General features: G+C 37.3%; 1 protein-coding gene and 1 pseudogene across 2 annotated transcripts; one reads left to right on the top strand and one right to left on the bottom strand.

Annotated features, from left to right (window-relative positions):
* Positions 1 to 560: 560 nt before the first annotated feature.
* Positions 561 to 17,155, bottom strand: LOC134671953 (pickpocket protein 28-like; annotated as a pseudogene).
* A 756-nt stretch (positions 17,156 to 17,911) lies between these two features.
* On the top strand, positions 17,912 to 27,739 carry LOC134671949 (protein twisted gastrulation). Of its 2 annotated transcripts, XM_063529831.1 has the most exons (6): positions 17,912 to 18,320; positions 18,871 to 19,080; positions 21,420 to 21,555; positions 21,964 to 22,032; positions 24,262 to 24,380; positions 26,911 to 27,739. In XM_063529831.1, exons 1-5 carry the CDS (start codon positions 18,113 to 18,115, stop codon positions 24,368 to 24,370), a joined length of 732 nt encoding a protein of 243 aa, XP_063385901.1. In that variant the 5' UTR covers positions 17,912 to 18,112; the 3' UTR covers positions 24,371 to 24,380; positions 26,911 to 27,739. The 2 variants fall into 2 exon arrangements, with proteins under 2 accessions (XP_063385901.1, XP_063385900.1); XM_063529830.1 differs by lacking the exon at positions 26,911 to 27,739 and having other exon boundaries at positions 17,913 to 18,320; positions 24,262 to 24,513.
* The last annotated feature ends 1 nt before the right edge of the window (position 27,740 follows it).

Below are 27,740 nucleotides of genomic sequence, written 5' to 3'. Positions count from 1 at the left end.
CATATGTATTAGCACATCGGTAATAATGCCGTAACCACCTGCCGCACTAATGCATTTTCCTTAAGAACTGCACATTTGTTAAGTAAGGTTTTACTGCTAGTAGACTAGGACTTTCGCTATCGTTGGTTCTTACGTCATCACTGCCTATAAGTAAGGCGTGAGTGTGAAAATATTAAGAACTCATTTTGCAATTACTGTATACCTATTATTCTTATAGAAGGTAAGTAATATATAGGTATTATAACATTTACTTAATATCATAGGTACTTACGGTGTGTAATAAAGTAAAATGTGGTTCTGAAAATATACATAAATACAAAACTAAAGATAGGGTAGTAACTGGTTTTCTTACAAATTATAGTACCTATTAGGTACCTACTGAAATATTCTTCACGCTTCTTCAAACCCCACAATTTTCTCTTTCGATAATTCTCTCTCGGATTGAGTCAGGATCAGAAAACGTAGGATCGAAGGAGTCAAGGTAAAATAACACATAACCAAAACAAGATTGTAATTTAATTAAAAAACGAGTTCGAAAATACAAACACACACACACACACACACACACACACACAAGGTACATATACTCACATATACAGACAAGTTCGAATAACACTAAATATTAAGCCCTGTATCCCAAGACAACCTCTCAGTTAAGTCCGGTTCCTTGATCCGGTATTCAAATAAGGACATCCCAGGAGCCTATGGCGACATGACAAAAGAGTACATAGTTCATCGACCCGAGTTTCCAGAACTGACAAGTGTAACGTGTGCCGCGGACCTGAGAATACTAAAGGGGTTATGCCATAATGCCAAACGTTACCAAGGTGTGACAAAGAGGGGGAGAGGTAAAAAAACATGAAATTTATGGATGACCCCTAAGTTCCAGTGCGCTCTTCTCATAAAAATTTTACTGGGGTGCTACTGTAGCGTCTGTAGCTGAAGAGTCTTTCACCCGGCGCCATAACCTGCGACAACAATATAAGTACATATATAGTATACAAATAATTTAAAAATTCACGTGATATAGGTAAGTAAAACTTCTGTAAGTAAAACCACCCATCGCCAACATTACCCACAATTACAGCATTGCTGTGAAGTAGTTTCCGAGATTATTTGAAGTAAATTTACCTCAATTTGGTATAGTAGGTACTTATATATCAGTTCACCAGTTAGGGAGCCTCAAAGATGGCCACGTGACCTGATATTAAAGTAGTAGACGCTCTCAACAAGACTGAAGAAAGAAAACACCATGAACAGCCCCATGATGCCTCCGCAACTGGCGAGGAAGTCTACGCCCTCGTATAACTCTGAGCGGCGCAGTTTAAGTCGCAGTTTAAGTCTTCAGCAAAGTACATCATTATCCTAGGTCGGAACGGTTTATAAGATTACCTGATAGTGAAGTAGTAGATGATCTCAACGAGACTGAGAAAGGAGAAGCCCATGAACAGACCCATGATGCCTCCGCAATTAGCGACGAAATCTACGCCTCCGTACAACTCGGAGCGGCGCAGCGTCGTGAATAGGTCTTCGGCGAAGTATATCACCAGGCCTGAAGGTATGCGCCTGAGAGAAGAAGCAAACTTCATATAAAAAATTGCACAAATCTCTAAAAAGTTCTATTAAAAGTATGTACCTAGTGGCCTATCAAAATCAATGATCCTGCAGCAAGGACTAAGTTATGTGTGTGTATGTGCACTGCACATTGTGCAAGTGTTAAGTATACTATGAAACAAAAACAAAACTTTACCGTGACTGAGCAATTAAAGTTTTTATGAAGTAGAAGTCACCTTATCCTTTTTGTCGGTATCTTAGTGACTACAGCCAGCTAAATCGTAAGTAGTAAAACGTTTAATAGCAAGGATTATCAGTAGGATCTATAGAGTCGTCTAGTACAAAATTACCAATAAGTTTGACCGGAGTACATGGTGAAGGAAAACATGAAAAGTTATTTACCATCCATTGGCTATGTCAGAATCAGCATTGTCCATGTAGTTGGACAGATTGTAGACGGCCTGGGATACCTCCGCGTCATATTTCAGTTCCGTGCACGCTTGCAGGCAATCACATGCCCTCCGTATCGGAGTGTGAATCAGTTTTCATCGTCAGCACGGACTTTCTTAACGATAGTTCCTCTGAAATATATCTATTATTATAGAAAAAAACGTATACCTACAGTTTTTTTTATCAATTTAAATAAGATACGAGTACATACTTACTGAGTATCTAGACGGTTTACATTTTAGGATATTTTATATCTGGTAGGTATATATACTCCGGAGGAATACAAACGATATTAACCAGAAATATATTATTTTATTACTTAACTCTATTTTATTTTAAAAAATTGGCCTAATCGAATATCTATGATCAAAAATAGGTACCATAAAATCCTTCATTTCTCTCCCGACCAATTTGTTTAGTACCTAATAAAGTTACAATAGTAATGCGATAGGTGCGTACATACCAAGAGCATCTTGAATACATTGCTGTTTCCCTCCTCCGCATACTTTTGTTTCCTGGCCATCTGAAAAAAATATTTGATGTACCTACAGCAAGCTGCAAAACTGCATGTACACGTTTTGAATGGGCATGGAACTCATTCAAAAACTGCATGGCCATACACTTTTACAGTTAGGTCACTATTAGGTGACTTAGACGTGCGCGCCGGTCGAAAAAAATCGGGCGGCGCCGCGCCACGAAAAAATCCACGGCGGCGGCGTAACGCCGGCGGCGTGGGATTTTCAACTTTTCAATATACGTATAATGAGAAATCAAGATTAACTCTTATATCAACACGGGAATAATCTCAAAAAACTGTGTTACATCGTTTTTTTTGGTTTATTGTAGAAATATCATGAAAAAAACATATGTCAGTATATTGGACGTTGCCAGGATCGATGTAAATAAAAAGATGCGCCGCGTAATGAAAAGACGTCCAGTATTTTGGACGTCGCCGAGTATAGACTATAGTTCGTTTTTTTTAGCATTAGAAAGAACTCCACAGAAGCAAGCGTGCAGTTTTTATCAGGCATTTTCATTGTTAATAATTATTGAATTATTTAATGTAGCATGGTCAATACATATAATTTACTTCAAATTATTACCGCTATAAGTGTCGGATTTGAAACCACAAGCTTACTTCTGCTGTTCTTTCTAATGCTAAAAAAAACGGACTATACCTACTTTATGTGCATAAGGTTTTTTTTAGTCCAATCCATGTTTTTTAAAATTAATATAGAATAATTGCATTTTTTAATTAGAAATACACTTACTATAATGTCAACTTATGTAATGAATTGAAGTAAAACCTATTATTTTTATTTTTGGAATATCTTTATAGCTCGTAGGTGGTAAAATTTTACCAGTCATTGACGTCATTTATTTAACATTAAATCAAACAGCGGGTTATCCTAGGAAGCAGTAACATCTAAGCAATGGTTTTTACAATAATGCATGCACTTTTATCGAAAATTTCCTAACAAATTGCTCAAATGAAATTGGGTCTGTCTCTTGATGAAAACAAATCCACACACACAACAGGAAACAAACACACACATACACCACATCCACAGGGAAAAATACCATAAAAATATTTTTCATCTATTTGATTCATTACGTAATACGGCAAATAATGACTTTTTTAAATGTTTTGAAACACCTAACATCCCTCTATTTAATTTATTTACCAAAAAACTACCAGAAATTTTAATAATTTTACTGTTCGCATACTTGGCAACGTCTAACATATTGGACTTAGCAAAAGTGCCGTCTTGTCGATTACAACGGGCAAAATACTGGACATTACACTTTTTACACTTGTTTTACCCATAAACAAAAAACATTTTTATGTAAATCATATTGCCAAGTAATAGACAGACCAGTTAGTAACCTATTACACGTTTTACTTTTAACGCTCCTTAAGACTGTCATATTATTAAAAAAAAATGAAATATGGGTAAAATGTCAGTCTGTCGGATGCTTCCTTGCAAGTTCTGCGTTCTGTAGGACTTTGAGAAAAAGATTATGTTCACACTGGTTCCCAATATGTTCTTATATAACATATCATTCAAGTAGTAGTAGTAGTAGTTTCCTGGTAGTGTAAGTACGCTACCAGAGGAAAGTAACGCTATACTTTAATATTTGGTGCAGAATTTTTAGTGTTCCGTACAAAACTTTGTTCACGGAACACTTATGGGATCACTTCAGTCTTGTTTTCTTGGGATGTCCATTATAGTGGACGTTATCGATTTAAGGGTTAAAATAAATCAATTAATGAATTAAAAAAAAAAACGGAGCAGTCGAAACGCTAAAGCTAGGCACGTCGCACGCGCTTTATGTCCATTGATTTTAAATTTGTTCTCTTGCGGGCTTTGTCTCGGCGCGAATTTTAAACTACCGGCGGCGGCGGCGGCGCGCTGACTCCTTATGGCGGCGGCGCGCCGCGGCGGCGCGCACGTCTATTAGGTGTATATTCTGCTTTGTGCAAGAACATTTTTCAAAATCAGAGTTATGAAATCGAGACAATTGTGTCGCTTAACTTCAAATTCGGGTAAATCCATTGGACCCTCTCAGCAAATATCTACCCTATTACGTTTTCTTAATACCAAAATCGCATAATCTGACAGATGGATTTACCCGAGTGTGAAGTTAAGCGACTCCATTTGCATGTAACTTCTATACAAAGTGTCCAGTTTTTATTGATTGCTTTGGGGTACAGCTAGGTAAGTAGGGGCCTACGAAACTTTAACTGTTGCCAACACACGTTAAAGAGTGGTGGTGATTTGAAAATTTTACCCGTCGGCCACCTCACCTTAATAAAATTTCTGGGAATATATCTATACCTACTTAGATCCTATCTTATGTAACTGATCTGACAATAGTTAGAATCAAGATCTTACGTGGCATGTAAAGGGGTACACAACCACAAAAGTTGGCAGTGAAGTTCGAAGAACACTCCAGCTCGCAGTTCCTTTGTGTGTAAATACGGAAAAATCGGAGGTAGCGATCCTCGGGAAAATAGCATCGTCGTCTGAAAAACAACAACGACCTTAAATAGGAAATTGTTAAATGCTGGATTTCGCAATGTGGCGAAGGTAATCTAAGGGTGGTATTCCACCTGTCCAATTTATATGTCCAATGTGTGTTTGCATCTCACATATTGCTTAGTGAGCGAGTGAGACGCAATGCACATTGGACCAAGATATTGGGCAGGTGGAATACCAACCTAGGTAAGTCATCAATTCATCATAATGCTTTCTACGCTGCAACGTTCATCAAGTCGGTCATCGTATATGAAGTATGATATTTCAAAATAACATTGTTGTCATGCGACGAAGGCCTAGTATGATTCTGGCCGCGTAGCCAAGATGCCAATCGCTTACGCTCCGTAGCGATCGAAACGCAACTGTCACTGTCGTACTAATATGGAAGAGTGATAGAGAGACATAAAGCTTTTCGTTGTCGAAGCGATAGCGATTGTAACCTTGGCTAGGCCGGCTGATACTCTTACTAATCCCTTCTAACGTAGAGCTGTAAGAATTCCTAAAAAAAAGTTTGTTGATTTTATTTCTTTAGGAAGGAACTTACTTGCTAGGTGAATAACCCTTTAGCCCTTCCGAAGTATCCATCATTTTGGGGGTAATGGAGGCTGCCGATTGGTACTGGATTGGCAATCTGAAGAAATTCTGACCCATGTTTGGCAATTCGGCGGGATTATGAAGCCAGATCTATTCAAAACAATATCCATATAAGACAAAGACTGCCTGTGTTCTTATGTGGTTGTGCATGATGAAGGGTCCTTGGGGTTTAACTCGAAATTAATAACTTGACATTGACATTTCCCGCAATAAACAGAGATGACTACCCCTACACGTGTGTGTCACTGTGTACACGCACCTTACCTTCGACACACATCGACTTTAATGTTAACTTCGGAAGCCGGTGTTGCTCGAAGGTTAACTTGGTTTATATTCAATTGTTTGACATGTTTTTCTTTGTACATGACGATCCTTATTGGGAGACACAATTTTTATTGATTTTAGTATTTTTTATTTTAAATATATTATAATGTAATTTTTCACGATCATGATGAGAAGATAAACATATAATTTTGACGAATGTAGCAAATTTATAGTGCAATTTTCATCTTGAAATAAAGAAATCTAATCTAATCTACCGCTGGTCAAACAGTGTACCAAAAGTATCAAATCAAATCAAATCAAAAAATATTTATTGTATGGTTATGGGTGAGGTTTACAAAGGTGGTGAAATAGTAGATTGTTAACCAAGGGTGGAAAGGCACCCATTTCTGTCGAGGTAGTTTGGCGCTCGAACGCAGTGAGAGCGCCAATAATCCGAGACAGAAATGGTGCCTTTCACCCGAGTTAAACACTCTACTTTTCATATCGAATGCGAGGAAACCAAACAAGACAAGGCAATTTCGCAAAATCAGTAATGGAAGTACCTAATAGATCTACGGCCATGATTTATTTTCCTTAGGACTTACTTGCAATCGGAGACTTTACAGGTGTGATTAATAACCCCTAGCGAAAATCATTTAGATTGCAATATTTACGAAAACACACATTTTTTAACAAACTGCAGTAATTTTTAAATGATTTGTTCATTATAATATGAAAATCAGCGGGATTGCCTCTTACTTTTTAATTTTATACTTTTTCGTTCTAAAAGCCGCAACAGACTACCGGACCGCACCGCGACCTTGGTGCGCCGCACTACGTAATAACATAATAAAAGTATTTTAAATATTAAATAACAATTTAATTAATAATAAGTAATTTTTTTCTTGTATTTTATTTAATTTTCATGAATATAGTGCTAATAATCTTTAAAAAATCAATTTAATACCGTACGAACGTTTAACTGTGGCTGTATAAGATTCTGCCTTTGCCCATTTACGCAAGTGTAAGGTTTAAAAAAATATTTTTGGTGTATTCCTTTTAGTTCTCGCCTTATGAAATTGAGTAAATAGAATTCAACGAAATAAATCAAGAATAATTTGTTTTTAACAATTCACTTATATCATTTTTTATAAAAAAAGGATCAACGTGGGATTAATAAAATTAAACAATTACCAATTGTTCCAGGCGAGGAAATAAAGACACTATTTTTCCATTTTGTTTCCACCCAGTTGTTCGTGGGACGGGGACGCAGAGGAGTACACCACTTTTCTGCACTAGAGCATAAACGTATCACTTTCTGCGCACCTTTTAGAACAACAACGACCCACTTTCAGAGCATGAGATATGAAAAATATTTATGTTCTCCATATCCTACCTTAGAAAAGCGTACAATACTAAGTATATATTTAAGTGCAGTTTAGCTTTCAACCTCTGAATTCCTTGTCATAAAGAGGAATTCAATGGTTGAAATACCTACATACAACGCACCTTAAAGCCTTGGACGGGTCCGCGACAGACTAGATCCATATCTCGAGTGTCGGTTGTTAAAACAACTTCGAATTCGACTCCACCGTAGCTCTGAAATTGCATAGGTACTTAATATACATTAATTAGACACTATCTAGATTTGTCGCAGTGAAAATTATGGCAACCAAAATATAAATTTTGACATATAATACTTAGCTAATTAAACCTAGTTAACCTAAGTAGGCGACTTACGGGCCCTCGCAATGGGTAGGTATTGACATTCGTATTTGGGGGGTAGCCTTTTTCTAAATTCCATTCGCTATCATTCTGAATAGCGACGTGATAGTAATCCTTGTGTAAACTGAAAAAAAAAACAGTTTAAATAGAAATCTTTCACAAAGTCAATAATATCAAATCAAGTTATGATTTGCAAAGTTCGAATGCGACTTCCGAGTTATAACTGCTACGCCGTAGCACGCTAGCACGTAGCAAGTGTTTCTCTTTTTGTAGCGAAAATTTTCGTAGCATACGCAGCATGTTGTTGCAATGCAATATCGTATCAAAATGAAACTCTAATGAGCTACGCTCGCAGGCTACTATGGCACTATGGCAACTTATTTATAGCAGTGTGCAAGACAATTTGTGCAAGCGTGATGAAAACGCAGATAACGAAATTTTGGTTTTCGATGATTTACCTAGGTTTTTAATTTAAGAATCCCTCGTAAAATATTCTGTACTGAGCTCTAAGTTGCATCTAGCCATAAATAACGTAAAATACTGTTGAGTTCGTATTACTTTTCAGTCCTGAACATGTTCTCGGCAGAAAGCATGTTGAAGGTAAAACAGTAGCCGTCCTTGGTGAGTGTGTGATAGAACATGTCTCCACAGCTCAGGTTCTTCCATAGGCACTTTAAAAATAAGTCGTCACGGGTCGGTGCTAGCTGAAAGTAATAATTTCTATACTGCCCTACTCCTAAAGCCGAACAGCGCTATCTCAAAAACAAATGATTATGAAAATGGAATTCTCAGTTAAATATAGAAACTAAAGTATAAATTAGCAATGCATTTTCTTTTGAAATAGCGCCACTCGGCTTAGCAGGGCAGTATATAACTGTACAAGTTTTTGACATAAAATATTTAATCATTTGGGGACTAACCGTGCATCATAGATTAAAGTTGACAAATAAATTTCATCTTTTAAAAACTATGATCCTGAGAAGTAGGAGACCTAATAGTAAATAGATACATGGTACAACTGATGTTAGAAAGACGCATTTTATGATAGATACCTTTTGCAGAGTTTTAATGGAGCTGTTATTAGCAAATTCTGGACCATCACTTTCCGGATTGTTGCACAACAACAGCATGTCGTGGTAGGTTTTTAAACTGAAATCGAATTTATTAGTTTTACTTAATATACCGGGGCAATTAATAAGTATGCATCTAGGTTTTTTCCTCAGCACAATTTCCTTCTTAGCAAACCTACGAAATGTGCTGTCCTCTGCATAATGAGCTTATGGCGTTATTTATAAACATCTGTTAACTCCTTTGGGGTCATCCATTAATTACATCACACGTTTAGGGGGAGGGAGGGGGTCAAGAAAATGTGACATATTGTGACATGGGGGAGGGGGGAGATACAAACTTTGTGACGTCACTTTAACTTCATCAGTAACCGAAAATGTATTTAAATTATTTTATTCGCTGTACATTTAAATAACAAGTTTTTAAAACGATAATCGTTTTTATTCGTTTAATTTTCTTTCCTAAGCAGTTTTGGTTTATAAAATTACTAATATTTATATCATCAAAAATATTTTGTAATACCTAAGTCGAATTAAGTCGAAAAAATGTGACGTCACACTAGGGGGGAGGGGTTTGCCAAATGTGACCAAGTGTGACAAGGAGGGGGGGAGGGGTCAAAAAACCTAGAAATTAGTGTGACGTAATTAATGGATGACCCCTTTGGTCTAACTAAGCCATTGATAATCGTTTGTTTAAGAATAAGGGGGTAAGTGTATTTTGCTTTTTGAGTACTTAACACAGATGACAGATGAATATAATTTAGTTAAGTATTAATAAATTCTAAAACTTAGTAAATATTGATACAAAGATGACTAACTCCTCCGCGCTGATGGTGGAGGGCGTACTCCTCTGTTCATGGTAGGCTTTGGTAAAATTAAAAATCCTTTGCCGGGGCTTGGTCTCACTGCATACCGTCACAGCTGGAAACGGGATCTACACATAAAAATAACTATCAGTATTTTGATATCAGAGCTTACCTATACAACCTAAGGTACATTAACCCTTTTCCAGGCCGGTCCAATCTACAAGGTTTCCCAAATCAAACATATTCAAAATCCAGCTTTGATAATTAATTTGAAGACAAGTCGCATTTCCCGAAAGTGCAATCTAATTTGAACCTTATATCGGAATGCTAGAGTTGAAATTCTATTGCCGGTTATATGTGTTCGATAAATCGTACTAAGGTAACGGCGGCTATTAACGCGGGTATCAAAATCGACGTCTAACACCGCGGTGTTTACAAAGACGCATTTTGCAAGCAAACTGATCTATTCACTAAGAAATAAAGCATACACAAAACAAGCTCATTCATTAGTCTGTCGTGCCCATTAGTGTGCATTTGTGTAAGTGTATCAAAAAACTCGCGATTCGTCAGTTTGTGCGACGGCGGCGCAAGAACCGTTTATTCCGTACAGACGCGTGACGCCACAGGTAAGTGCACTCCAATCTTACTTAGTGTTTTACGTAATAGTTATGGCAAATAAACTAGTGCAATGCCTTTTAAGAGGTTGTGTATTGTTTTCTACACGATTTTGAATTACTTTTAACTTAGTTTTTGACAGGGAAATACGTTTAAAATGGAAAATAAAATACAGCGGTGATAGGCGCCAATTACTTCTGTGGTAAGTAATTCCGTGGTATGCCACGGTAATAGAAAAAGTGGTAGTTTTGTTATTTACTCTTTAGTTTTGGTACAAATTATCAGTTTTATAATTTCTTTTATTTATTCCAATCTTGATCTATTCACGCTATTAAAGAGCTATTTCCGTGGTATGGAAAGTATTCAACTAACCTAAATTTTTAACAAAAACTTCAGCACCAATTTCCTTGTTTCTATGGGAACCCTTAATCTGTCAACTTTTTTTTATTTTGAGATAAAACCTAAAATTTACTTGCCGGTTATGTGATTTTGTCTTTACAAGAAGCTTGTAATATACGTGTTTGATTTGATTTGAAAAACCATCTGTGTTTTATTATTTTTATGGGTCAGAATTAGGTTTAATCAAACTCCAAATTAAGCCTATTACCGATGGTATGATAAGATTACCCTCGGTGATAGAATGTATAGAAATCGATTACCGACCCAGAGAAATATCGAATGGGTCGGTAATAGGCTCTTAAAGAGTTATCTATTACCGAGTGACTATTTGGTATTGTATTTTTGGTATTTTTAAACATACTCCTATAGTTTTATTTTTTATTTTTGTGTCATTATTAAACTTAATGACACAAAAATAATATACAGAACCCACGTCGTTATTATTGTTTTAACCCTCGGTATTAGGTTTCGAATTTTGAGTTTGGTTTCTATTAACGAGTGCAGAAAAATCATGCCAATTGTACCCTCGGTAATGAAAGCTCAATTCGCGATAATAGAATCACAGCCTGTCCCTTGCCACGGTAATAGAAGATTTGGTCATTTTGGCTTCAAAAAATATTTTAATACATATAATAACCCAAAATGAATCCAAAAACGTGTGAAACGGAAAGTTCATTAAATGCTCTGATGAAAAAAAAATATTCCTGGCTGTTAGACAGCATTGATACCCTTAATTTTCGGATCTCTTTTGAAAAGTTCCTTAACTACCACGGTAATAGGTGCCTTTACCTTATGCCTGGAACAGGGTTAAGTAAGATATGTATTTCTTAGTGCCTTTTTGTCATGCCATAGATTTGCGGAACTATGTCCACCTATTGTTGAGAGTCCTACTGTCATCATAGGGCGATTATATAATAGTAGTAGTAGTAGTAGTAGTAGATTATGTAATAGTAGTAGTATAAATGTGCGCTTATGACGCGAGTGTATGACAACAGTTTTGGTGAAAGTGAAAATTTTGTGTAGGTACTTATGAACTATTATTTATTCTGTGCTATGAGGCATAATTTTGAGAAGGGAGGTTTTCAGGTGTTATTGTGTCTGTCCCTGTCTACGCTCGTAAATGCTATAAGAAGTTTGGTGCTTATTTCAATGATTGTAATGTAATCAGTTCAATGTAAAATGAATGATACTTAAAGTCCACACGGAGTTGCTAGTGTCTGCGAAACTGACGATGACCGGAGTTTCGTCCCACTTGATCCACACTTTCCTTATGAAGACCACGCACACCACGATGCTCACGATCACCATACACAGCCACCATAATCTGCGACAGTTACATTAGTACATATAATATCTAATGAGTTCAGTAGAACCTGCCTAATAAACGAAGCTAATAATTGACATCGACTCAAAATCGACTCAAAAGTATTATACTTTATGTTACCTAGATAAAGATTTCAGATGACTAGAACGAACAAAAAGCCGGGAGAAAATTTACTAAAAGTTGATTGAACCATGCAATGTCGTTATACGCAAGTTTACATCTTGGCACATGGCCAGATTTCCGATTAGGTATAGGAATAAGGTTCTGCTACAAGAGTAAAATATACTGAGTAGCAACGCGTGAAGTACATATGCGCTGCCTCATGACATTGCACAGACAGACATTAAGGGTCGGTAAATGTAGGTACCTATTCGAACATGATCGGCGAGCCACGGTAATCATGGAACTTTACGCAGCCTCGACCAGGCGTGGCTCACTCCGCGATTACGTCGCTTTGCAACAGGTAGCTAAACATCCGTTCCACACCAATTTTGGTGGCTAGCCATAAACCGCGCGTGACGCTGTCGCCACCTAGCGGTCATATCTGTCCTGATCGTAACAGACGCGTTTTCTTAGAGAGTGAGTGAAGTGAGTCTTCTGTACCTAGTAAGTACTATTATTTATTCTGTGCCTCGACATGGAGTGGAGCAAACGCTGCAATTAAATATTGTTTATTTGGACGACTAGGCGACTTTAGTTTAGCACGCAGCAGTCGCGTTGCAATCAGTTAGTCATAGGTTTGCACCAGATAGAAACAGTGAAAAGTTTAGGCAAACTAAACTGACTACCTTGAATTGTAACTAAATAAACCATACCTTTCAAACCAACTGGATTTAGCATCCAGAAGATACCGGAACCCATGAAGCGTGGTGTTGCTTAAGAACTCCCTCGTATTGTCCCAGATCACGTTCTGACGTGGCTGGTCTCTTCGAAGACTTCGAGTCGAAGTCATTGTGATTATCACTTTTACTTTCTGGATCGCTATTCCTTTTTTGACATTGGAGAGCTAGAATTCAAATCTTAAGTAAAAATACCTACCGATACCTAGATAGGTATCGGTAGGTATTTTTAGCTACCGATCCGCAGATGGTCTAGAACGCAAAATGACTAGTGTGTTGTTTTGCCTAAATCGCAATTAGTCTACATCGCAAACGGTCTAGACGCAAAATGCCCACTTTTTATATCACCACATTTTATCAAAATCAAAATCAAAAAATACTTATTTATTGTATGGTTATGGGTGAGGTTTACAAAGGTGGTACAAAATATTTATGTCCTCCATATCCTGCCTTACAAAAGCGTACAATATTAGTAAGTTGTCTTAGAACTAAATACTATTTTTAAACTTCAATAACACTTTTAACAATAAACTATGCTAGATAGACTCAATAATAATGAATAACGTGAACTAGCTCTGTAAAAAGTCATTTATGCTATAAAAGCACTGTTTACATAGGTACATAGGTAGGTTAGGTTCGTTAGGTATCTTCAAATGGCCGAAGCATGGCCGAAGGCCAAACAGCAAAGAATATTAGGAGCCCCGTGGAAGCTGGGCTCCGTCGACATCGCTATAAAGTTAAGATAAAACGGGAAAAATAATTCGGACATTTTGCGTTCTAGACCGTTTGCGATGTAGACTAATTGCGATTTAGGCAAAACAACACACTAGTCATTTTGCGTTTTAGACCATCTGCGGATAACCCCTCCCTAACTGTAGCAGTTACCAAATCTATTAAGTACTTTTCACCGTACGATTTTTAAGTAATTAGGCGTATATACATATCTTAGGCTCGGATGAAGAGGCTAGGGTGAGCCCACGCGGGCGGAATCGGGGGCAAAGTTAGTAAGAAATATAAATGGGGTGATTATGGTAAAATAAATAATAAACAAATCACAGAGCCGATTTTTGAACTTCGATCGCTCGATTTCATCTCTCGAAAATCGGTGGAAAACGGCGAAATACTAATTTTTTAAATACGAGCGATAGAAAGAATTGGGAATCGAGTGGTATTGACCACTACTTTCCAATTTTATTAGTAGAATTTAAATGCCGGGTACTGGAGATATTATTGATCGAAATACCGGGTGGTCGAAATTCAAAAATCGGCCCCCATCACGGTATTACGACTCACTTATTTCTTCAAACATTTAAAAAAAAAACAATATTTATGATTTATGTTTACTTTGAGACCATTGATTGAATTATTTAGGTACGTAAGTTTTATACATTTTCAGTAGGTACGTTCCTAAGTCTTATGACTTGCCTGTAATTATCAGACATGGTGTTATTTATAAATGACACACAATTCAACAACTTGTATGTAGATATGTTTGCAAAGGCTTTAGTCAAAACAACAGCACTGCATAACTCGGACCTTACAAATGCCCACGGTATTTAGTCCAATACCTGAATTATTTTAATTACAGAAGTGCCACTGCCAATTTACTTAATTAATCGCGGAATTATGCTCCCGGGAATAGTATATGCAGGGAGGGGGGAGGTAACATCACACATGCATATTAGTAATAAGCATGTAATAAGTACATATAGTGATGTTATACAATTTATTATTTGAGCAACATGAAAAACATGAAAAAGATATAGTTTTCTGCTGAGAGTGCTCATCTTGCACCGAGCCGTAGTGAAAGACTCAAAAGGCAGAGATTTTCATATAACTTTGGGTTTGTATGAGAAATACAAGTTTTCATCTCAGCGGCGGCGGGATCTAGTTAGAGTTAGGATTGTAATCGTTACAGAAGGTCTTTGGAGTTTTATTAGAAATACTGGAAGGCACTTTTAGTTTGTTAATACATTATTTATTTAGAGTATTGTATTGTATTGTAAGTATTGTATTTATTTACTAATTTACAATCACAAGTTATGAGTTATCATGCCGACAGATGGAAGTAGAGTAATTTGACATTCTCTTCTCAAGTTTGATTTAAAACAGCATTCATACTTGAGCTTCTATATTTAAAATAAACCTGTCAAGCCAGTGTCGATTGCATAATATACCTAACCGTCTTCATACCAACAAGGATACTTAATAAAAGCTAAAAAAAGCCGCCCGGCGGAGTCGGATGCGCACGAAGGGTTCCGTGCCATTACGCAAAAAACGGCAACAAAATCACGTTTTTAGTACCTACCTATTTTGTAATAGCGGCAACAGAAACACATCATCTGTGAAAATTTCTACTGCCTATATGAGGGCGATATGAGGGGGCAGCTGGAATATTATATAAAATCACGGAGCACAGGCACAATGTTGTCAATGTTTTATATTCGCATACAATGATTGAATGATTGACAGCAATAACAGATAGATATATTTGAATTAATGTCATCCGAGGATTCATACTTTCGGCAGCGAGAGTCCCGTGGCTAGAACTCACACTCCTCTTCACGGCACTGTCGTAGCTATCAGTGGAGCCCCAGGCTGATCCTCAATTTCATTAGCCTTTGGCCAGCCAAAATTCAATGGTAACTTCAAAGTCGAAGCACATTGATTTGAAGATGCACTTCATCAGGGACTGCATCCAAGAAGGAGCAATAGAGGTATCTGCAAACCGAGGATATGGAAGCAGACCTTCTCACAAAGGCTTTGCCTGGCCCGAGGCAGGCAAAATTGAAGAACAGCCGGCCAATTTCACCAACGTGACAGGTGCGACAATTCGACAAGTCTCATTGTTGCTGACGTCACAGGCATCCATGGGCTACGGTTATCGCTTACCATCGGGCGGGCTGTATTCCTGTTTGGCACCATCATTGTATTATTTAAAAAAACTTTATTACATCGGCAAAAAACAGCTATTTCTCTTGTGATGTTTAATGATGATAATGATGACAATTGTCACAAGATATCAAAGAACTTTCGGTAAATCTTGACAGCAAATGAGTTCTGTGTGGAATTTCGTGACAATTGTCGTATTTCTTGTGACAATTGTCATTAGCTTCGCAAAATAAGTACTTATTTAATACTGGCGATATAGTGGAGTTTTTTTTTTATTAACATGTTGGTGGCAAACAACCACACCGCCCGTCTGATGGTAAGCGGTTTCCGTAGCCTATGGAGGCCTGTGACGTCAGTAACAGTGATGTCGACAAATGCGACATTTGTCACGTTGGTGAAATAGGGCCCCGGGGCTCCACTAACAACAGCTACGACAGTGCCGTGTGGAGGAGTGCGGGACTGTGGGTACCTACTGGCCACGGGACTCTCACCGCCGAAAGAAGTATGAATCCTCGGATGACATTAATTCAAATATATCATTCTGTTATTGTTGTCATTCGTTACGCATTCAATATATGATTATAACTATCTATATACTCCGCTATCACGGTTCATGAGATACAGCCTGGTGACAGACAGACGGACAGCGGAGTCTTAGGTCCCGTTTTTACCCTTTTGGTACGGAACCCTAAAAAGTATCATTCATAGTGCGCAGCACATAAACTTATTATATTAATATACATATAGGTACTTACCTATAAGTATCTTATTTAAACATGCCCCATTAATTATATAACTCTGGCTGTGGTAACCATATAGTCTGACTAAATACAGTTTTATTCATCAATATTTGCAACCATAGTTAAATAGGTACCTATTATCACTGTTTGTTAAATGTACCTATATTTATCAAAATAACTGCCCCACGTTGCGGAATATTATTCAGGTTGATTAAATAAATTAAATAACATTTTCTCTAATTACTCAAAGTTCACAAGCCGCTTTATGGGTATCGTCTTGGGGCGTCCCATTCGTTTTTCGTCAAGTTCTTAAATTAGTCCTATTCTGCTTTCGTCACTCATTCTACATTCGTCACAATCGTCGGTGACTTTCAATGTAGAATGAGTGACGAAAGCAGAATAGGACTAATTTAAGAACTTGACGAAAAACGAATGGGACGACCCAAGACGAAACCGCTTTATGTACTTACCAATAAGAATATTCTTATTCTATGGAAATATGATAGTAGCAAACTTTAAAGTACTTACCAGTTATCCTTCTAATCAGGCCGGGGCGGCGGCTGACGTCCGAGAACGTTTCAAGGCGAATAAATAAAGTTGTCTCGGCGCACACTATAGCTTGTTTTTTTTAGCATCAGAAAGAACTTGAAAGAAGGTAAGCGATCTTGATATGTCTTTTAATTTAAAAACGCTTTTTTAAAATCAGTAACTATTACTTATAAAAGCAGAAGAATATAAATGATCGTATTAGATTCGTAATTGTTACATATTTGCCGTAACTTATTTTTAAAATGTGGTTTTCAATTAGAAGACACACCAAGATTGTTTACCTTATTTCTAATGCTGAAAAAACGAATTATACGAATTTGTAGCCTTCGGCGTCGCGAGACACTAGGTCCGTGGGGCAGGGGGGCTCGGGGGCTCCACAAGGAGCTCAGCAAACGCCTAGGGCAGGCCACAGGTGACCCTCGTGCAGGCAGCTCTCGCGCAAAGATTGGCCATAGCAATAGCGCGGGAACGCTGTCTGCGTGATAGGCACCTTACCAAGGGTGCAAAATTTTGACAGGTGTTTTTAATTTTTTAGCTTTAGTTTTTAGTTGTAGTTAATTTTAGTTCTATATTCATTTTATAACACTTTTAAAATGAGTTTCTTTCAGAATCCTTCTTATTAAATGTAGGCAACATTTAAGTAAAACTATTATCTGTAATAAATTACATACACATTTACATTTTACATTCACATTTTTAGCATCAGCATGATAAATTAATTTTATTTTTGTATCATTTTTAAAAATTCGCGGGCCATATTGGGGCCATTCGAGTATAGGTTGATAGCAAGATGGAAGCAAATGACACAAATTGTCAAAATAACATTTTAGACGTTTCATTCAATATCTTGAATAGTTTTTGATATTTTCTGGCTGGCAATAATTTGAATTCATTCACTTCATTCATTCGTTTCGTTCATTCAGTATTGTCAAGGCCACGACGAATCCGTTGTGTCTCTCACTCGACCAATATGAAAACTGAATGTACCAAAAAGAGACAAAGAAAAGAAACAACGAGAAAACAACTTGTCCTAAATTTTTTTATTTATTTTATTTTCATCCTTTGCTTTGCGTAGACGCAAGTTGGGAACTGTCATTCGCTTCGAATGCGTATAGTTCGAGGAATTTAATATATTTACTTGTGTTTGTGTGTGTATTAACTAGTGTTCTAAACTAGTTTTATATTCATATGTTAAAAGTGTTAACTTAGGTTTGTTGACTTTGCCATTGGTTCAACTAAGTGGAACTCTCACCATGTCTCTGAAGATGTGTGGAGTGTTGTTTGGAGCCCTTCTGCTGGCCCTGCCTATAGTTTTCGCGTGCAACGAGGCTATTTGCGCCAGCGTCGTGTCCAAATGCATGTTGACCCAGTCATGCAAGTGTGACCTGAAGGACTGCTCATGTTGTAAAGAGTGCTTTAGCTGCTTAAGTACCTTGTATAGCGAGTGCTGCAGCTGTGTCGGTAAGCATTTAGTTCTTCTAGTAACAGATGTAGGGTCATGTTACTAATAACATCAAAACATCAAATATATTTATATTTATTCACCTAATATTTGATATACTATATATTTGATTTAGGTGAATCTTGATTCGATTTAATGAAAAGGTGATTTAGGGTACAAAAACTTTATAAAAAACTTATTAGGAAATTAGAAACTTTCCTGCTCATATTGACACATATATTGCTGGCACCAAACATGTTACAGAGTTATGCCATTGCAGCCATACATGTATTCAATTGAAAAGAATTATATTATGTAGTTATTACAAGTTAATTTTATATTAATTAAATTTTAGGAGCGATTTTCTTGAAGTTCCATAGTGTATAGTATTTTATTTTCTTGTTTTTGTCAAAGGACCATATTTCACTTTTTTTATAGCCTACTTTAGGATTCCTCTGTTGGATAAACACCTCTTCTCTTGATTTCTGTCTATTTGCTCCAAAAAAAAAAAAAAACTTCTAGTGTGAAAACAAAATAATAATTATTGCTATATCAATTTTATTGTTACAGATATGTGCCCTAAACCAAATGACACAGCAACTACACTGTCAAAGACATCGTATGTGGAAGAGCTGGCAGCTGACAGTGTCCCTGTCCTGTTCAGTAGTCTGACCAGCGATCCAGACCCAGAGGAGCGGTGGCTGTCAATCACATACCCTGTGGACCTTGACATATCTGCGTACAGGCCTGCTAAAGACAATCAACTGGTGTATCATTTGCGTAAGTTTTTTTAAGCTAAGCACAGATACTTAGCACTACTTGTACAATTTTTTTCGGTGTATGAGTATCAAAACTTTTAATAAAATTGATGTACTTGGTGGGAATCTTCTTCTTCCTCGGTCCCTCATTGCTGAGGATCGCGACCATGTATGCTACGTCTCCACAGTGTGCGATCATAGGCCATATGGGTCACGCACTGCATGTTGGTGGGAATACTTACTGGAAATATAGTTAATTTTTCGTATTTGAGTTCATGTAAATTGTATTCTGTCTGTAAGTATGCAGTTATAAAAATCTTTCTATCTTAACTTAGGTCTGATATCATTAGCGCATTAAGCATCCATCCTCCTGCAATGAAAGTTGCCAAACCTGTCGAGTATCTAACATTAGTCTATAGTCTATACTTCTATATACTTCATACTTATACACCTTCAACCATATTTCTCCTGCATTACTTGCATTGCACCTTCATTTAATAATATGATGATATTGAAAATTTGAAATAGTGAAAGGTAGGTACTTATAATTTCAATTCGCTTTAAGAAATCAGGTATTTTTTGTTTGTATGAAACATGTGCGACATATTATCTTGAACTTGAACCAGCACAATGTATATCGGGCAGACATCTCCAAACTTACGTTCCGCGAGCCTATCAATCCGGCCCCCAAAAAAGGAAGGCCTGCTGTAGACTAACATAGTCTACTGCTGGACGTACGTGGGCGTACCTAAAATTGTTATTTTGATTGAAGATATTTAATAACCATGTAACATCGATTCAAAAAGTTTTAAATGTTTCATCTTCATGCTGGAAACAATCCAAATCAAAGTTTCCGCGAATGTAATGGGTACAATACGCTGCTATTCATAATAAACACTATCAATATCAAATTCCTAGAACTAACAGTTTCTGCGTCACTGATTAGATAAGTGCAAACTTCCTCAGCCACTTAACTGTTACATTCACATTACATTAACCATAGTACAATACGGTTAATCTTCAAAGGGTCCTCAAAGCCACACAAGTCGACAATAAAAAGGTCCCCCGCCGCGTGATCCCCTAAATGAGTCATTATTTTGGAATGCCTACCTGCTCGAAGAGTTCTCAGGCATATAATCGCCTTTTATTTGGTGTGATCAAAGAATATAATACTCACTGTGATCGTGATGTATTGGTATAATACCGCGCAAGTCATTTCCGATATCTGCATTTGAAAACTCACTCAATTTATTCCTTGTGTTCATACATAAAGTTACATAATTGAATGAGTTCTTAAACGCAGATTCGTCGGTAAGCTTAGCGCGCCAGTGTAAACATCGCAGTGGTGAAGTAAATTAAACAGCACCTGTATCTTATTATGCTAATTGAATCATATCTAACGTTGCCATTTGTCATAACTGTCATGAGACTGAGATTTTGTTACAAGCAAAAGAAGTAGGAATATTAATTTCGCGTTAGAATGTAATTTATAGTAGTGAAAAGATATTTATTAGATACTACCCATCTAGCTATTTTAGGGTTTACGTTATTGATCGTTGTTTTAATAGTTATTGATTATTGATGTTGCTTTTTGAGCTTTGTTACTGCGTATGTTGTATAATAATATTTGTACAATGAGGATTTGATAGTGTACAATCAAATGTCATCCACGTTTCAGGTATCTGTAGTAATCATTTGTATATTTTGTAAAGGTAGTAAGAGGCGAGTAAATCTCTCACACAAGCTTCCTAAATGGATTTTGCTAGCAAGCTTTATTTTAGAGTAGGCAGGCGTGGCTCACTCCGCGATTCGTCGCTTTTCTACAGGTAACTAAAAACATCCGTTCCACACCAATTTTGGTGGCCCATAATCCGCGCGTGGCGCTGTCGTCACCTAGCGGCCATATCTGTCCTGATCGTAACAGTTGTTAGAGCAGTGGTGGGCAAACTTTCTTCATGGGGGGCCAGAAATTTTAGGAAATTTAAGTGGAGGGCCAGAATAAATTGTAGCCAAAATTTATTTTGATTTGTGATAATTGTGGGCCAATGCCATATAGCCCATATACTAATTATTTCATAGGACCGTCGGCGGGCCGGATAAAATCCTTTCGCGGGCCGTAGCTGGCCCGCGGACCGTACTTTGCCCACCACTGTGTTAGAGAGTGAGTCTTCTGTACCTAGTACTATTATTTATTCTGTGGAGTAGGTGAATATGTACATAAATTTCGGTATAAAATCAGACGGCTGAATGAGCAACCTACCTTACTACGTAGTCAAACGTGGAAAGGAAGGTACTCATATATAGGTATATTTACATGAAATGCAAGAATCGAACACTAACATCATAAATGTTCATCTACAGAGAGCATAGAGCAGGAAGCGGAGCCGACCAGCCGCGACGTGGTAACATTCAACTGCACCATCGCGTACATGGCGCAGTGCATGTCCAGCGACAAGTGCCGGACCCTGTGCCGGTCCATGGGCGCCAGCAGCTTGCGGTATGATTATAGTTAACTTTGACCTGCTTTATACATCCGGCACGATTCGACTCTTTCGCGTGAACAATGGATTGGTAGCTTTGCTTAAAAGAAATCATACGCAAAATACATACATTCGCAAAGTAATATGTGGTATTTCAGCTATCCAATTTCTTTGTCTAACGTGTATTGCGTCTCGCATTTTGCTTTAATGAGAGAGTGATACGCATTGAGATTGGGCAAAGAAATTGGACAGGTGGAATACCACCCTTATATATGTGCAAAGTATCGCACAATTTACGATTATTCGAATGACGCGATCTTCTTCACTATAGTATAGAGAAATTTGTTTCTTCCTAAAGTGTCAAAAATATTTGAAGGATTGAATCTAATTTCAAATCAATTAATATTTGCCGATATTGTTTTCAGGTGGTTCCACGATGGCTGCTGCGAGTGTGTGGGCGATAAATGCCTGTCATACGGCCTCAACGAGAGCAGGTAAGGTTCAAAATCCCATAACAAAATCCAGCGTATGCCCGTTGTATAAACAATCGATGTGAAAATAGCCCGCCGCTGAAAGATAAACAACACTCCGCGAATACTTGATGGAATATACATATAGGACTACAATAAAAACGCGCAAAATGCGTGTAAGCAATATAATACATATAGCTATGTCACTTACATTTATTAATCAGACCGGTTTTTAGTCATATCTCAAAAACGGTGCCACCAATTATCGTTAACAATCCGTATTTATTCTTTATTCTTCCATAATTGCATACATGTAGTAGGTACAAAAGATATTAAATATTATTAATATTATATTATTTATTATATGTATCGATTTACTATTTTTCGGTAATTCTCACATGTTGTAGGGTCTACAATGTATGCGTTGGGCCTAGAACAATATAGCAGTTATTTGCAGGCCTCACAACCCACAAGTGTTATATCCGAATTACCTGTTATTTAATTTGAACCATAGGGATAACATAGTAAAGTAGCTTTTGAAACGGCTTTTATTTTCATTTAGAACAGTAGCCGACTAGCCGTCCTACCGGAAACTATAATATTATTATACTATTGTATATGTATAGCTGCAGTGCACAAAAAAATCAATAGCTTTGTTTTATAAATTACAGTCTGAACCTAAACTAAAAGTTCACCGATCTTGAGCTCTACACCACTACACATAATATTATTGTAGACTACTTTGCTCGCTTTTGATAAATCCCTTTTATAATATATACATACATTGTGGTGTATTCTAAAATCCTTATAAATGGATTAAAGAACATAAAATGTATTTGACGAGTACCGACCACCTGTGAGGGCGCGGCGCGAACATTATCATAATGACCGCGGAAACGTATCAGATAACATGCAGGTGGCGATTCGTACAATATTCTTGTTTCGATCAATCAATACGTCATAAATTAAACTTTATTAATATGTCATAGAACCTATTTTTGCTAATACATAGTTAATTAAAACAGGGTAGCATCGCAGCATAACTATCTGCAAGATCAACCTTGCTTTTTACAATATCATCTTTTGATCCTAAGTTTTGATCATGTATACAACTAAGCAGCTCCTTTCGGCATAACGATTTAATCTCCTCATAGATTTTAAAACAACCATACTGAATTAGGTTATTTTGTATAACCAAGGAGTTTCACCGTAGGCCCTTCGTCACTACTTAAAGGTTTTTGCTTGTTATTTTATATTAAACCAAAAAATATAATGTACACCCAGAGTTGGGCAAAATGTAATCGACTGACGATTAACGATTAAAATTAACCGACTTAATCGCGAGCAACGATTAAAAGTGACGATTAATTAATTTTAGTCGAAAAGCTCCGACTAATATTGTCACGATTAAATTAATCGTCGACTAATTACCGGCGATTAATTTTTTTAATCGATTAATTAGTTCGATTAATTTTCCCTCGATTAATTTTAGCAATACATATGGTCTTTTTAACCGACTTAAAAAAAAAAGGACGAGGTGCCTAATTCGTCTGAAACATTTATAAATAATATAAGTAACAGACGAATTTTTATGTATGTTCACTTGGAGACTATTAATTTCGACCGTCTTCGATAGGATATTATCCGTTCGATGTAAGTAGTAAGTAATTACTGCATTGACAAGTTGAAACCTTATAGAAAACAACTGATAAGAGGTAAATAATGTGTTTGCTCTTTCATACACATACGTCGTTCTCTTTCTAATTTTTATGCCTGCGCTACAAGCCCTAAACCCTTACCTAGAGATGCCGCGCTAAGTTATCCGCATTATTATAGTAACCAATGTAACCATCTTATATTATTGAAGCACATTTATAACACTGGAATGGTTTTTAATGTGTACGCAAGAAGTTTTGATTTTTAGTTACATACAAAAATGACCACCTGTCTACTTTCAATCGAGAGTTAATCGAGAAATTTAATCGATTAATATTAAGATTAATTCAATTTCAATCGTATGTTAGGTCGACTAAATTAATCGCGATTAAATTAATCGCCGATTAATTTTGACGATTAACTTTTTTAATCGATTGATTAGTCGATTAAAAAGTTAATCGATTAATGCCCATCTCTGTGTACACCCAGCTATAAAGTTCATGACAAAGGCATAATGCATCCATGCAATTTTCCAGCTCGCTGTACCTGTTCAAAACCACTCATCACCTCTATTAACAAAACGAATATTGATTCCAGATGCCCAGGCTGCCCCGCCGGCAAGGAGGAGGAGGACGAGCTAGCCTTCGACGAGCTGGACTACGGAGAGGAAGTCATGTCTGTCGCCGACGCCAAGCACAACTCCTAGCCTCTAGGACGTAAGATCTGACCACGCCTCTCTAAGGGTCGGTTGCACCAAACTCTTCGTATCGTTAAAGTGTTCGCTAAATTTGTATGCATGGAAAGTTTCATAGTAAAGCACCGGGGCCCGCCGGCTGACGTTGATCAGTCTGTCAAATGTGGTTGGTGCAACTGGCCCTAAGTGTAAGTCCTGACTCCTGACGCTCGAGTTGGGCGTGCAGCGGGGCGGGGCGTGCGGCGTGCACGGTAAACAAATGCAAGCGTATATAGTTCGTATTTTTTTAGAATTAGAAAAAAGGGTACAATCTTGACGTGTTTTTTAATTGAAAAACACTTTTTAAAAATAAGTCACAGCAAATATGTAACAGCAAATATGATCATTTATATTCTTATGCTTTCATAAGTAATCGTTACTGATTTTTAATAAGCGTTTTTAATTCTTTCTAATGCTAAAAAAACGAACTATAGAAGCGGCCTTACTGCCCGGCCACGACATCGCGCGGCGACAAGCGGCGGCCATAAGTTTGAACGAGACACAGCGATCGGACCTTTCGTTCCCACCTATGGTTGTCGCCGCCACCGGTCGCGCATTGTCGTGGCCGGGCCGTTAGTGCACGCTGCTCAAGTCGCTTGTGAGCCAGACGCCACGATGCACGCCCCGCCGTACGCTCCGCTTCGAGCGTTCACTCGAGACTTACACAGGCTTATTTTAGTTAGTCAGTAGACGCTTACATGTTGTTTCTATGTGAAACTACTGTATCGTCAAGGTTCATTCTCCATTACTTATTCTTCACGTCAATCTGATTATAGGACGTACCGTCTTTCTCTTATATCAGAGGTAAAAGAAACATCATTCCTTTTTCGCCTATTGTAATGTATATGTGGTTCACATATTTTTATAGTTTTGCCGTAACTGAATCGAGGATAAAATTGGTTCACGATGAGTATCGAGTCTCAACTAGTAGCAAAATTGATACGTATGGTAGCTTACTAACCATTTGTTTTGTATTTAGATTTGCCATCTTATTTGGTCAGGTAAATGTGTTGCAGTTGGACCACTTTATTAAAATACCTAAAGCACTGATCATTCCAGTTTAATATCAGGTTGTGGCAACTTCACGACTTTTAGGGCTGATTTAGACGGCGCGTGAACTCGCATGCGATTTTAGTTACATTGTGGACTGTTGGTTACGTCCAATACAACCGACCGATCAAAACCCGCAATGTAATGAAACTCGCATGAGAGTTCTCGCATCGTCTAAATGCTGCCCTGCTAACAACGTATGCAGTAATCGTAGTTGAAAAGTCATGCAATTGTTAATCTTGTTCTCTTTGAATAAGTCCTTTTTTTAAACGATGATTTTTATGCAAGTACTGCACATACAATAAGCAGGGCAGAATGAGCCCTTAACCCTTTGAAGTCCATGCCTATTGTGTGCGGCGCGTCATTGTTATTATCATAATTATCGGTTACAATTCCCGTTATTGGGCAGTAGCCGCGCGCGTCAGTGGACATCTTTGGCGGTCAAAGGCAAAGAGAATTAAATCACTACGTTTTAGTCAAAGGGTCAGATTGTGAAGTGATGCTCCCTTATTTGATTTGTGGAATACATGTTTAAGATATACTCAAAATATTGCGATATAATCGAAATTCGAATTATCTTATGAACCTCATTAAATACTCGTACATTTCGATTCGATATCAAACATACTTAAGAAGAAGATGTACCTAACTGTGTGTACAATACATGCATTATTTGTTTGTAGACATAAAAGATCTGTTTCTAAACCTTGTTAATTCAGATACGGTAGTTAGGGAACAGTATTTATAGTATAATTTTATTACTACTTATCTAGAAATTTTGTAATGAAGATCGTACAAATAAGGACAATTATTAGTTATAATAAGTAAGTCTATGAGCTTTAAATTTATTATATACGCGCCTTTTCCGTTTGTACCTATCACTTGCAAATAATGTTAAGATAAGTACATGATTATGTATTTACTTTAATTTAGCTTTACACTCTTTATAGCTAAGTAAAGTACCTATCAAACATCAAAATCCAATCTCGAACCTCTAAGAAATAAGTGGTTAAGTGCCTCCAACCGGGAATCTTACAAAAAAACTGGCACATTATAACTTTTTTGCACGATAACAGTGTAGGTCTTACTCTCTGCTGTTCGAAACAGAATGGGAGACGAGACCTACTAATATAATCAATAAACATTAATCGGATATTTTATAAGCTCAATGCGGGTAAATGTGGCATACCTACCTGTAAACAGGCCCCAATGTGTAGGTCAGTTACACTTACCCAGCAACCACACACACTTACCCGCATTGACCTTACTAAATTGACACAAATTGTAATTTTTAAATTATCTACTAATGGTTTTATTGGTTTATATGATGTATTTGTGTTCAAATTTCCGTCCTCTCGTATTATGGTACATATTTCGTATTATTTAGAAATCACTAATTGCACTAATTGTTTAAAAAGACTAATTTACCCAAATCATTAAAAAAATATTTATATATTTGGCAGGCACATCAGAAGTACTGCCGTATGCCTAGTAAGTCTCCAAGTGCCAAATGAGTTGCTTGTACAAAAAAATGCCATGTTTTAGAATAATATGACTACTTAATGCTTACCTTATTTACTTCCTGATATATTGATAGCATCAGTGTATGTATTTATAAAATAAAATGTAGAATTTAGTTACCTGTTCTCTGTCGTATTGCTCTTGACAGAGCGGTCATGGTCACGTTGAGGCGTCCGCATCGGTAGTAGAGGCGGACACAGCTCTTCGCACGATCTTCCCCCATCTCTCCCTGTTGGTAGACTGTCTGGTACAGTTAGATACGCGGTTTCCCACTGCGGATTTTATGTGGTCAGTCCAGCGCACAGGTGATCTGCCGCGCGATCTGGTTCCCTTCACTCTTCCTTGTACGACCAGTCGCTCTATGGAGTAGTTACCTCTACACACGCGTTTATACGTTTCATAGTTAATTAAGGCATATTAACCCGTGTAATGCCTCTCTTATCCGTCTCCTCTTTCTTAGAAAAGCGTTGAAGTTACAGTTGTTTAGATTAGTACAATAGGTTCAATATTTGAATGAAAAAACGCGTTGGTGTAGACTGTAGGGGCGTTACATAGCTTAGATACCTAATTGCTAGTGACATCAAGGCCAAACGAGCACGAATTATTTTACATTAAAATGATGTAAATAATTATCTAGTTTATTCATAAACTGAAATAAATGTCATATACTAAGAAAAAGTGACCAAGGCCTCCAGTGCCCCAGGCTGGAATCGAACCAGCGTCCTCTACTATCGCGGCAGGTGCCTGAACCACTCGGCCACCGGATCACAGA

This window comes from Cydia fagiglandana, chromosome 16 (genome assembly GCF_963556715.1).
Source record: "Cydia fagiglandana chromosome 16, ilCydFagi1.1, whole genome shotgun sequence".
Lineage (NCBI taxonomy): Eukaryota > Metazoa > Arthropoda > Insecta > Lepidoptera > Tortricidae > Cydia > Cydia fagiglandana.
This window is presented reverse-complemented; position numbering and strand designations above follow the sequence as displayed.

Bases quoted from the DNA above. Each gene is read 5' to 3' on its own strand.
- LOC134671949 (XM_063529831.1), top strand. From the start codon at position 18,113: ATGTCTCTGAAGATGTGTGGAGTGTTGTTTGGAGCCCTTCTGCTGGCC. The intron at 19,081-21,419 runs GTAAGTTTTTTT...GTTCATCTACAG, and splicing joins TCAACTGGTGTATCATTTGC to AGAGCATAGAGCAGGAAGCG. The intron at 22,033-24,261 runs GTAAGGTTCAAA...TATTGATTCCAG, and splicing joins TACGGCCTCAACGAGAGCAG to ATGCCCAGGCTGCCCCGCCG.